Here is a 13,910-nt window from a genome sequence, read left to right on the forward strand (position 1 = left end):
ATTTATTCTTCTCTTTATAATGGCAGAAATCATCATACTTCCAATTACAGTAATGACGATAGTATGAACCACAATAACAGTGTAATAACATTAACAATAAAATCAATGACAACTTAAATATGTCTAGTGCTTACTCTGTGCCAAGTGCTTTTTGTTTCCCAGATATTTCAAACCAGGCACTGAAATTACTTGTTCCCTTGAGATAACTTAATCTGTATTCCTATGATTCTTCTCTGTAGATCAGGAGTTGTTGTTGTTGCCGTTAGTTGCCATCAGGTCCATTCCAACTCATGGCGACTCCATGTGTGCGGAGTGAAAGTGCTCCATAAGGTTTTTAAGGCTGCCACCTTTTGGAAGCAGATTGCCAGGGCTGTCATCCAAGGTGCCTCTGAGTGGATTCAAACTACTAACCTTTCAGTTCTTTGTACCACCCAGGGAAAGATCAGGGATAAAGTGGGCTAAGTACGGAGTGGTGAGGATTGTGACAAACGAGAACAAGTGCCCACCTGAAGGCAGCAGCCATTACTCAGCTCCCATTACTTGTTGCCATGAAAGAATATAGGCACTGTATCGCCAGATATTGCTCTTTCCCAAGAGGTATCAAACATCTGAGTTATTGTGTAAAACTTACCACTCTTTAAAATACTGTGTAAACCAATCAAAACACATCTGCAGACTAAAATGAGCCCTCTCTGTGGCTTCTGCTCCAGGTGCACAGAGTGGGAGACAGGATCATATAGTGGAGCCAAACTGCCTACATTTAACTCCCAGCATTGCTGCTTTGTGTGGCCTCAGCCTTGTTAAGCCTCAATTTTCTTATCTATGAAATCTGTTTTAAAAATAATAAATATATTACAGAGCTCTTATATTAAAAGATTAGTTATTTTTATCTCTAAAATGCTTAGTAAGATACCTAGCACTTAGTGTCTTTATTATTATTGTTTTCTCCCCATTATAGTCCCCTCCAAAGACCTGCCCACTACACCCTTCTACCTTACCAATGCCAATTATATGCACTCTCTCCAAGGATATGTATTCTGAACATCTGGCTGTGAACGATACCTCAGTGGTATAAAAACAAACAAAAAACCTCTATCATTTTCAATGGCTCAGTTACTAAATGTCGAGTAATACAGATATGGAAAAATAAACCATATTAATTTTACTAAATTGAATCATTTATTTTACGGTATTGAACCATTTGACTGAACTGATAAATTATATAATAGTATGCAGTGACTAGACTAATAACCTTAGTTTTTTGGTGAATTTGTATATGTGAATTTTTAAAACCCTCTTTGTTAATTAACTTTTTAAAATGTTTAACTACTGTATTTAACTTTTCAGTTTATCTTTATTAGAAGAATTTGACTGTAGCTGTAATGAACTGGAGTCACTACCTTCTACCGTTGGCTACCTACATAGTCTTCGAACATTAGCGGTCGATGAGAATTTCCTTCCAGAATTACCAAGAGAAGTGAGGAATAAATTTATTTCTATTAATTAACTTTTAATGAATCTGTTTTGGGATTAAATTTTAACAGGTGAAATAGCAGTGTAGATTCATGAGTTGAACTGCAAGTGTATTTTGGAATTATCTATACATTTGTCAATTATTCTATTTTAAACGACAAGTGACAGTTTCTTATATTTAATCAAGAAAATCAATTTGACTTAAAGTTTGCATGCAAAGAAAAGTAATAAAATAGTTTTAGTTAATCAATGCCAAAGAATATAATTTTATATCATTTAATTTATGTATTTTGCTACCAAGAACAGTTATAACTTTTTGGGATAATTACGTCTCCTTTTCTGAAGTAAATGTTTCTTTAATGTAAATATTTTTTTTTTAATCTCATATAATAGTATTACTTGAACTTCAGGATCCACCTAGAGGTTCTTTAATTTTTACTTCTCAATGGAATTTTAATTTATTAGCTTCAAGAAAAAAGTGTGAAGTGTATTTTCAAGTCAACATTTTTTACTAATCATTTCCATAATGAGGTAACAATAATCAATACATCCTTATTTTAGAGCAAAAAGCTCTGACTAAAAATGATTAATGCCACTGTAATGTGAAATAAAACTAACTTTGCCAAGCAAATGTCATATATATGATTTTCCATTATAAATCCAGATATATTAGCACTGACTTTGATGGCCAGAAAAAAATAAGATTTATGAAAACAATGATGTTAATGAATATTTTAATGATAAACAAAATTTTAACAAAGAAGTGTCTTGCTAATACATAAAGGAACATGAGGTCTAAAATGTCTTAATTTCTAAAAGAGTATAATAATACATACATATTTTAAGAGAGAGGATTAAAAATAAAACAATACACATATCCAGAGAAAGTGTTCACAGTGACAAGAAAATCTATGAGTTAATTAAATTGCTTTATAGATTAGGACAAATAATATGGAAAATAGCATCACACTGTGATTATTTATTTTCTTTTGTCACCCATAGATTGGAAGCTGTAAGAATGTCACAGTTATGTCTCTACGTTCCAATAAACTGGAATTTCTTCCTGAAGAGATTGGACAGATGCAAAAACTAAGAGTCTTAAATTTGAGTGACAACAGGTATTTTTGCAATATTTCATAATCACATATTGATAGTTACTTGATAAAAGCAAATTGTTCCTTTGTCAATAATTCTGGGAAAATCTTGTTTCTTATGAATTATATGAAATGTAAATATCTATGTTGTATATAGAAATTGTAAATGTTTTTAAACTATCCCTAAATTTTATTATTTTGATGATATTCAAATTACATACAATTTATACAGCAGAATCGTCCCAGAAAGCATAACATAATGAAGACATGGAAAAATAGTTGTAATAAAAAGCTATGAATTTATTAATAAAAATTCAGGTACATATTATTTATGTATACACACATATGTGTTTCTATGTATACACTTGTGTCTCCAGCAAATTAATTAGACAAGGTGCATATTTTCAACTGCACCAGGGAACCAGTGAGAATACTGCCGGAGAGCTAATACTCAAAACTCATAAAGTTTGCACATTACGCTAAGGACAACCAAAAAGCTATTTAGTTATATTCAGAGCAGAAAGAACAAAGAAAGGATAGGTCATATTATTGGAACAAAGATGTTATATTGGTAGATGGCTACATAAATGTGAAACTGCAATTCAGCTTTGTTTCTACCTACTCTGTAAAAGACAGTCATACTCAAACAGGAAAGGATAAAAATAAATACTGACCTGCAATAACTGCTAAGTGGATAAAGTAATTACAGATTAGAATGCATGAAGTCTATGTTATCAATAAGTTTTAATCAAACAAATCATAATATGAGGAACTGAGAGATCTTGCAATGAAACTGTCAAAGATGGGCTTTTTTCAAATCGTAAAGATTTTGAAAGTTTCAGGAAAAGCATGGAAGTTCTGGTTTATTTGTTCAAGAAAAAAACATACTGTGAATTACAAAAAATAAAAAAAAAAACTATTCCCTTGGTAGCACAATAATATTTCTATGCATGAGACAAAAACATTTTATTAAAAGTTTTGGTATTTTATTTATAAAATCAGGTTGATGGGGACACACAATAGCTTTGTTCATCAATAGTAAGCCATGTCAAACTGACTTCATTTCCTCTTTTGATTGGGTTACCAGAAATGCACATGGAAAATGAGGGACATACATTGATAGTTGTGCCTGACTTTCAGCAAGGCTTTTTTTTTTTTTTAGATCTCTAATTATATTCTTGTGAATAAAATTAGGAAATATGGTCATGAGAATATCATAGGAAAGTGGATTCCTAGTGGATTCATGTACAGCGCCTAATGGGACTGAGAGCCGTTACTGTCAACCTGGAGAGAGAGTTTTCATGATGAGCTACGGAAGTCTCTTAACTTTTCTTCATTATAAATCTACATGATGAAATACAAAATATGTTTATCAAATATTACAAATAACTCAGTTGGAGGAGCTATCAGTACTTCAGAGTTATTTATTCAACAAACATAGCATACTTGAGTACTTACCATGGGTCAATACACACTGCTAGGTGCTAGGGCAAAACATATGAGTAAGACATTGTGGAGCTCACAATATTAGGAGTTTAAAGCATTTTATTGGACCAGAAATATAAGCTTAATTTATCTCCTAGTGTAGTATCTGGAACAGCATGGAGCTAACTTAATATTTTTAAATTAATGAATCAATGAATCATAACCTGAGATTAAAACCAAAAGTCAGCCAAAGCCAAGGCCCAAGTTAAACGTTACCATCAGAGATTGAACTGTCTGGATGAAAGATTAAATATGAAATTTTATCCACAATTAATGATGTTTACAGTTTCATATTTAAAATACAATTGTCAGATTTTAAAACTTTTGACATTACACTTGAGCAACAATTATTTGTCTGCATTGTCAGCTCCAAGGTTGTGCCTGTGGCCAATTCACTACACATCTGTGATACTAAATAGAGGCTTACTTTCATAGGAGGTCAGCAGAAGAGCAAGGAAAAATTAGGGTACCACATTCATCTCTAAAAACTTCTTTCTTTTCTTCAGATGCTACATTTATGATTGGATTGATGATGATTTACCACGGACATTGTCGTACATGCTTCTGGAGAATTCTCCCCTAGCGTAATTTTGACACAGCAGGGTTGAAATTCTGCTTTTACTTTATCCCCACATGATGTGAAAAATTCCCCCAATAATTTCTAACTTATTTATTTAATTTCATTATTAAATAGCTAAAACTGACAAACAATTCTTATGGGTAATTTGGTTTAATGTTATGAATACTAGTATAACAAATAATCCTACAAAAATAGAATTATGATAGAATTAAACCTCTGTTGCTCTTCTTTGTATGATTATGTTTTATAATTATTTCTAAGCTCAAAATGTTATTATATTTTTCTTTAAGTTATTTAGCTAATGTATACTCTTTTAATATCTGTATTGGCTGTCAATCTCTTTTCATATGTGTTAAACTGTTTGAAAGTACTTAACTGCTTTTATACATAAACACATAAAATTAACTGCTTCCACAGTTATTATTAATTATTGTAGCACTTTCCATTTTTATTATCAAAATACTTTCATTCATCAATTGGTTGACAGAATTTCAACAAAAGGAAAACAAGGGAATTTTCATTCCAGGTTATACCTAAAATGTTTACCTATATCCACAAGTGATCATTCAGAAATTAACAATAAATCTCATTGGCAAGCCTTGTTTGTATTATTGATTTTGCTGACTAGCTAGCAATGGTAATTTAATTGTGATCAAAATTTATGAATCACATGGAAGTTCCAGGATCTCAGATATTATGCTGAAGTAGACATTTGGCTATTTGGCCCTCCAAAGGCTTATGCCAAAGCTAAATAGATAATTTGGGGCTGAATACCAAGATGATGCCAAACTTCACATCCATCTCTCAAGAATGCTGTGCTTAAAGATTCCCTCTTTGAATATCTACCACACAATATACAAAAGGCTGAAAAAACAAACGTACATACTTTCTGGAGATCAACATAACATTGAGAGCTGTAAGTTCCTTCAGTAGTGAGTAAAATAGACATGACCCCTTGCCCTCATGGTGGTTACAGTATTGTGGGGATAGCAGACAGTGAACAAATAATCACACATACATACACACACACAAATACATGGTTACAAAGTGTGATATATTCCGCAAAAGAAAATACAAGATACTTTGAGACTAGAACAGGAAAAGTAATTAAAATGGAAGTCAGGAAAAGCCTCTGAGGAAATGGCATTAAGTTGAGAGTTAAAGAGTATGTGGTATTTACCCAAGTGAAGTGTGGGAGAAAGTATATCCTAGACAGAGAAAGGAGCTTCAGTTTTCCTTGTCCTATACTGATAGAAGGCCTGTGGATATGTGGGGACTGAGTCAGGGAAAAATAGTAGGAGAAGCATCTAGAAGGGTTGTTAAGGGCCAGATCTTTTAAGACCTGACAAGGCATATTAACAATTTTGAATTATATCCTAGGTACAATAGAAAGCATTTGCAGGATTGTACACAGATTTAAATTTTTTTAAGATAGCTCAGGCTGCTCATTGGAGAGAAAGAATGAAATCAACAAGTTAGAGTATTTTAAATAGTTCTTCTAAAAAATGAACTTTATCCATTCTATTAGAATTTTCTTGTTTTGGCAGGTTGAAGAATTTACCATTCTCATTTACCAAGCTTAAAGAGCTTGCAGCTTTGTGGCTTTCTGACAATCAGGTAAGAACTTCTAAGATTCTCTTTCATTTTGTTTATTAAGATGACTATAATTAAAACTTTGAATTACTAACCTATTCCTAATAGACACCTTTGACTATTACTACGAACTATCCACCATGCATCTATCAGTTTGTTGTATTTTGATGGCTTGCCTATTGCTGTGCTACCGGAAGCTTTGCCACCTGTATTTCAAATACCAGTAGGGTTGCCCTTGGTGGACAGGTTTTACCTGAGCTTCCAGACTAAGACAGACTAGGAAGAAGGACCTAGCAGTCTACTTCTGAAAAAATTGGCTAGTGAAAACCTTATGAATAGCAGCAGACCATTGTCTGATATATATATATATATATTAAAAAAAAAAAAAAACCAGTTTGTCTGATATAGTGCCAGAAAATGACACCCTCAGGTTGGAAGGCGTTAAAAATAGAACTGGAGAAGAGCTGCCTCTTCAAAGTAGAGTTGACCCCAATGATGTGTATAGAGTCAAACTTTCTGGACCTTCATTTGCTGATGTGGCACAACTCAAAATGAGAAGAAACAGCTGCAAATACCCATTAATAATGGGAACGTGGAATGTGCGAAGTATGAACCTAGGTAAATTGGAAGTCATCAAAAATGAAATGGAACTCATAAATGTCAATATCCTAGGCATTAGTGAGCTAAAATGGACTGGTATTGGCCATTTTGAATCAGACAATCATATGGTCTATTATGCTGGGAATGACAAATCGAAGAAGAGTGGCACTGCATTCATCGTCAAAAAGAAAATTTCCAGATCTATCCTGAAGTACAACACTATCAGTGATAGGATAATATCTATACAAGGATAGACCAGTTAATATGACTATTATTCAAATTTACACACCAACCACTAAGGCCAAAGAAGAAGAAATTGAAGATTTTTACTGACTTTTGCAATCTGAAATTGATCAAACATGCAATCAAATGTATTAATAATTACCGGCTATTGGAATGTAAAAGTTGGAAAGAAAGAAGGATTGGTAGTTGGAAAATGTGGCCTTAAAGATAGAAATGGCGCCAAAGATGATAGAATTTTGCCAGACCGACTTCTTCATTGCAAATACCTTTTTTCAACAACATAAACTGCAACTATACAGATGGACCTTGCCAGATATCATACACAGGAATCAAACTGAATACATCTGTGGAAAGAGGCGATGGAAAAGCTCAATACAGTTCAACCGTTTCAGGAGGTAGCAGATGATCAAGAACTGATGGTACTGACGGAAGAGGTCCAAGCTGTACTGAAAAAAGTACTGAAGGCACTGGCAAAAAACAAGACTCCAGGACGTGATAGAATACTAATTGAGGTGTTTCAACAAACAGATGCAGCGCTGGAAGTGCTCACTCATCTATGCCAAGAAGTTTGAAAGACAGCTACTGGCCAACTGACTGGAAAAGATCCATATTTGTACCCATTCCAAAGAAAAGAGATCTAACAGAATGCAGAAATTATCAAACAGTATCATTAGTATCACATGCAAGTAAAATGTTGCTGAAGATCATACAAAAGCGGTTACAACAGTAAATTGGCAGGGAACTGCCAGAAATTCAAGCCAGGTCCAGAAAAGAACGTGGAACCAGGGGTATCATTGCTAATGTCAGATGGATGGCTAAAAGCAGAGAATACCAGAAAGATGTTTACTTGTGTTTTATTGACTATGCAAAGGCATTCAACTGCGTGGAAGAAGGGAAATTCTAGGACACTTAGTTGTGCTCACGGGGTACGTACACTTAGACCAAGAGGCTGTCTTTCGAGCAGAACAAGGGAATACTTCGTGGTTTAAAGTCAGGAAAGGTGTGTGTCAGGGTTGTGTCCTTTCATCATACTTATTCGATCTTTAGGCTGAGCAAATAATCCGAGAAGCTGGACTATATGAAGAAGAATGTGGCATCAGGATTTGAGGAAGACTCATTGACAACCTGTGTTATGCAGATGACACAACCATGCTTGCTGAAAGTGAAGAGGACTTGAGGCACTTACTAATGAAGATGAAAGACCACAGCCTTCAGTACGGATTGCACCTCAATCTAAAGAAAACAAAAATCCTCACAAATGGACCAATAAGCAACATCATGATAAACAGAGAAAAGATTGAAGTTGTCAAGGATTTCATTTTGCTTGGATCCACAATCAACACCCATGGAAGCAATAGTCAAGAAATCAAAAGATGCATTGCACTGGGCATATTTGCTGCAAAAGACCTCTTTAAAGTTTTAAAAAGCAAAGATGTCACTTTAAGGACTAAGGGGCACCTGGCCCAAGCTATAACGTTTTCAGTCACCTCATATGCACATGAAAGCTGGAAAATGAATAAGGAAGACCAAAGGAGACTATTAAATATACCACAGAGTGCCAGAAGAACGAACAAATCTGTCTTGGAAGAAGAACAACCAGAATGCTCCTTACAAGCCAGGATGTAAGATTTCGTCCCACATACTTTGGACATGTTATCAGAAGGGATCAGTCCCTGGAGAAGGACATCATACTTGGTAAAATAGAGGGTCAATGAAAAAGAGGAAGACCCTCAAGTAGATGGATTGACACAGTGGCTGCCAAAAATGGGCTCAAACTTAGCAATGATTATGAGAATGGCACAAGACCAGGGAAGTGTTTTATTCTTTTGTACATAGGAATGAGTTGGAATCAACTGGAAGGCACCTAACAACAACAACAACAAACTATAATATTCTTTATCCCCCGGAAGAAAGGTTTTGTGAAAGGGCAGTTCAAATATGTATTTTATTGCTGTAGACAAAAAAAAAAAAAAAAAATCACAGTCTTCACCTTCTTTAAATACTTTGTACTTCATTCTTAGCGAGCTTACACACAAAATGACCATTTTTATAGCTTTTTAGCTGTAAGTGGTACATATATGTCCTTGGAGGGCATACTTTAATTAGATCTCGGAAGGCAAAGCATAAGAAATTATTCCCACAATCCCCACGAGAAGGAATTAATAGTATCCTTCATGTTCCTTTTTCCCTCATGCTTTTAGTCATAAATCAACTTACGTCTAAAACTTTATTCAAAAACTTTGTAGATTTCTTTTAACAATTCTTAATGGTATTTTATGTGAAATTATTTTCATATTCTTTTTTATACCTGTGAAAATAGACTATAATCGAATCAGTGATTGAGTGTTAATTAATAATTTTATTAACTAGAAAATAACATAAAACAGTTGAAGACATCTGATTTGCCATCAGCGAAACTGGTGACAGACAATTTTGACAGTTTATCAGTCTTCTCTTTCTCTTACTCTTCTTAGAACCCTAAAATTGTGAAGCACCTATTCCAAACAATGAATAGCCAAATGAAAACAATCCCTTTTACATTTTGCTCATTATCATTGAAATATCTGATCATAAAAGCAGCGGTACTGGTAAATTATTTGTTCATACCCCTAGACATCTGGGTACTTTTGTGAAAAATTAAATATATGTTACCTGGACAAAACATAAGTGTACGAATTCTTTATATGTTCTTACAGTCATCACAGTGCCGCTTTCACCAACTGAGTAAAAATTAGGTTGTTGTTCAAAACTCAAATCTTATCAATAAGATAGAATTTTCTAGGCATCAATATGTCATTATTAATAAATCATGTTGAAATCCATGTGAACTAGGCTAATGAACAATCTATTCTACAGTCTTGTGTTGTGAAAAAAGATCCCCTTGTGTCATGATTTGTTATTCTTGTGGCAGTATGGGCAGAACAATGATTGTATCATTTAACTTTCATTGAAAACAGTGGTTTAACGTGTTTCTGACTCAGTTCCACGAGACAAGCTGGTATCCTAAATCCCCTTTTTGCTGCACTCCTATTAATAAATGTCATGAAATAAGCAGGCTGTTGAAAACATTAAACAATAGAATCATTTCCGATGTATCTGGTAGATGATATGAGTTCTAAAAACTCCTAAAAATTATTTCTATTATCAGATTAATAACATAGAATAAAATACGGCCAAAGGTAAATATATCCTGTTAGATACAAGTACAGCCTCTTATCTGTATGTGGACCCTATCTTTGATTACAAAAGTATTTCCTAAAAGTAAAGGCTTATGTTTTAACCTAATTAAATTCACAGATACTCTTACATAGCATGAATTTGATAGCAAATTCCATTTGTCTTTCTGGGGCAACACTGGGTGAAAATGAATAGGCATATAGAACCATACTAAAAGCTTACTTAGTTGAAATAATCTAACACATTTTGGTTTCTTCAGGATTAAAACTAGCATGGTTTAGTCAAGATAAATGGATTTTGGTAAATTTTGTTAGGAATACTAGAGAATAAAAAAAAAATCTCATTATGAAAACCTTGGAATTTAAAAATGTTCCTTAATAATAGTCTTATATTAGACGTACAATAAAACCTGTGAGAGCCAGGTCTGCCTTGTTTTTCCAGGTCTCGAAAGTTTTCTGCCTTTGGCAGGGTGTGAGCTTACCTACTACTTTTCTATCACTTCTTTTAGTAGAAAATATTTGAGTTTTCTCTCTCTGACAGGTTTCCACCTTATAAAGTTTCTGGCTTTTGCAAGTTTTACTATACTTTCTTATTTCATATCTTTTTTCATTTGTTTTCTTTTAGTTGTTCCTTCAGCTAGGGAAAGCCAGACTATTGACCATTATCTTTTATAAAAATTAATATTCTTGCAGTCTTATTAGTCTAATTTCTATATTCTTTGTTTCCAGTCCAAAGCCCTTATCCCTTTACAAACTGAAGCCCATCCAGAAACAAAACAAAGAGTATTGACTAACTACATGTTCCCTCAACAACCTCGTGGTGATGAAGGTAAATTGTCAGTAGACGTTTCTTCTACATTTATGATGAGTATGGACAAAAGAGATTATTTTGGTTCTGATCTGTGGCCAGGAGGACTGGCATAGGGGCAAGGCTATATAGATAATTATATGACACACAAAAATCATTTGGGGGTTTACTCAAAGAATAAATCTTTCCTTTCTTCCATATTACATTATTTTAGTAAGATTCCAAAAACAAAACTCTTCCTCTTTATATCATAAAGAAAATTACGTTGACTTTTAAGAGCAACAGCTTCTCTTGGAGAACTGCGAGGCTCAGGACTAGTTAACCAAACGTGGTACTAAGCTTATTGAATTGAGCTTAGAGCAGTCGGATCTTAAGGAAGCAATAAACAATGAGCTGGTTTATTTCGTGTGCACTCTGATTTCACCAGCACAATTTAAACATTCAATCCAATGACCTCAAGCCCCAAATCATTTCATGTGATGAGCCAACCATAAGGAGATGATTTACAAATAATGACCATTCTTTCTTTTTCAAGCTGACTTTCCTTAAGTAGCATCAGTGGCTGTATTAGGGACGCTATTTGAAAAACCTCTTATTGCCATAATTAAATTAAATCTTCTATCCTATGATTACACTAATTATAAAACTTTTAAAAGCAGTTTGTCCTGTACCATTTGGAAGTTAGCATAGGCTCCTGAGCCTAAGCCAGCATGGCTGACATGCTTATTTTCTAGGGTCTCAGTAATCCTTGGAAGAGTGAACCCATTTTAATCCCCCCATTTGAATAGGAGCCCCTGGGTGGCTCAAACAGTTAAATGCTCAACTACTAACCAAAAGATTAGTGATTTGGACCCACTCAGAGGTGCCTCTAAGAAAACGCCTGGCGATCTGCTTCCTAAAGTTCACAGCCTTGAAAACTCTATGGAGTGCAGTTCTACTGTGCAACACATGGGGTCTCCATGAGTCCAAATCAACTCGGCAGCAACTGGTTTGGTGTTTTTATCTGGTATACTAGAGTCCCTGGGTTATGTACATGGTTAATATGCCCAGCTGCTAACCAAAAAGTTGGAGGTTTGAGCCCATCCACAAGCACCTAGGAAGAAAGCCCTGTCAATCTACTTCTGAAAAATCAGCTGTTAGGGAAAAAAAAGTCCTATGGGCCACAGGTCTTTTCTGACATACATTGGGTCACCATGAGTCAGAATCTACTCGACAGCAACTGGTACTGATTTATATACTTGAATGAGACCAAACTTTAAAGTAAACCATTTTGCTTATGTATTTCTTATATTCAGGGATAATTATACAAAATTGTTTTAGTCTTTTGACTTACAAATATAAGTGAATCATTTTGGGATATTTTTATTCAAGTTTTGGCTTATAGAATTAGGAAAAGGAAAGTTTATTTTCATAAATATTTTTCAGACTTTAATAAAATCGGTCTTTTGAATTTATGAGAGAAAATCCAACATGTTTACATGCGATATAAGAAAAATCTTAAGTAAGGATTATATTTTTATTTATGTAGCTTTACTTATATTTTCATTTTAACATCCCTAGATATAAATATATTTCATTTCAAATGGACCTAAGGAAAAATGAAATATGTTTCATGGTCTCTGGTCATTTCTGAGATTCAATTTTACTGATTAAACCCAAGTTTTTTCCAGGATGTGAGGTACATCTAGTTAGATAAGGTATGATGTTAAAGAATTATCCTAATTCTTTTTCCTTTAAGGAAGTAATAGAAAAGTTTTCATGGGCACTAACAAGTCACCCTCTAGTTTTCCAGGCAAGAATGTAATAAATGAATTTCCAGAATCCTTTGTTTGCAACAACAAGAAAGGCCATCCTTCAGAAAAGAATTTAGTCTCTATTAAGTACTACTTTCATTACATTTTCATGTCATCTTCACAATAACATTGCAATTAAGATTTTACCTTTAGCCAAGATTTTGATGTAAGTTAAAGGTTTATAAGCCATTTCTCTGTTAATCTGAAGCACATTTGCACTAATTGAAACTTTAATGTTAGACTAAATTTTCACATGTTCTCAAGTAAAAGCAAGCTCCTCTCCATGGTCCCTCCTCCCTCCCACCCCCACCCCCTAAAAAAAGGTTGTAATTCTAGATACCTTATTGTAATAATGTGTTTTATAAAAGAAATCCTCATAGGATTTATTGTTTTAAGTCTGGGCTCTGCATCACACAGACATGGAATAGAATCCTGCATTAGCCAGAGTGTGTGAAAAGTCTTGAGCAAGCCTCTTAGAACTCAGCTGGTTTTCTCATTAGTAAAATGGGGACAAAGTTAGTGCTATTGTGAAGATTGAAAGGTATGTTTTTAAAGTACTTAACCCAGCTTTTTTATTATTACTATTACTGTTGACCTATGGAAAGGCCATTCTTTACATTTTTTATTGGAAATCTTCCCAATCCCAATATGTTTTTATTTCTTCTTTCCTCTTTCTCTCTCTCTTCCTTTTTTCCTTTTGTTTTTATTTTTGTATTTGTCTGTAGTACCTATCATCATTTTTTGCATAGTGTATTAATACTCTATTAATAACACTCTATGTAAAAAAAAAAAAAAGCAATAATACTTTGGAATCTAACTGTAGATTTCCAGTCAGACAGTGACAGCTTTAACCCTACACTGTGGGAAGAGCAGAGACAACAACGCATGACTGTTGCCTTTGAATTTGAAGAAAAAAAGGAAGATGATGAAAATGCTGGGAAAGTTAAGGTGAAACTTTTGGTGTTTTGTTTTTTCTTTCTTCTTTTTCTTTTTTGTCTATACATTGTTATTATTCAGAGTTTGGGACGAATTGAGTGACCTCTGCCAAAAGATCAGATACATCTT

General features: G+C 33.9%; 1 protein-coding gene across 1 annotated transcript in view; it reads left to right on the forward strand.

Annotated features, from left to right (window-relative positions):
- Positions 1-13,910, forward strand: part of LOC100675854 (leucine-rich repeat-containing protein 7) — a 143,940-nt gene that overhangs the window by 18,391 nt on the left and 111,639 nt on the right. The window contains exons 4-9 of the mRNA XM_064279959.1: positions 1,348-1,477; positions 2,476-2,591; positions 4,559-4,636; positions 6,180-6,249; positions 10,974-11,073; positions 13,669-13,793. Coding sequence (XP_064136029.1) covers positions 1,348-1,477; positions 2,476-2,591; positions 4,559-4,636; positions 6,180-6,249; positions 10,974-11,073; positions 13,669-13,793 — 619 coding nt within the window. The remainder of the gene's footprint in view (positions 1-1,347; positions 1,478-2,475; positions 2,592-4,558; positions 4,637-6,179; positions 6,250-10,973; positions 11,074-13,668; positions 13,794-13,910) is intronic.

The sequence above is a fragment of the Loxodonta africana genome, chromosome 3 (assembly GCF_030014295.1).
Source record: "Loxodonta africana isolate mLoxAfr1 chromosome 3, mLoxAfr1.hap2, whole genome shotgun sequence".
Classification (NCBI taxonomy): Eukaryota; Metazoa; Chordata; class Mammalia; order Proboscidea; family Elephantidae; genus Loxodonta; species Loxodonta africana.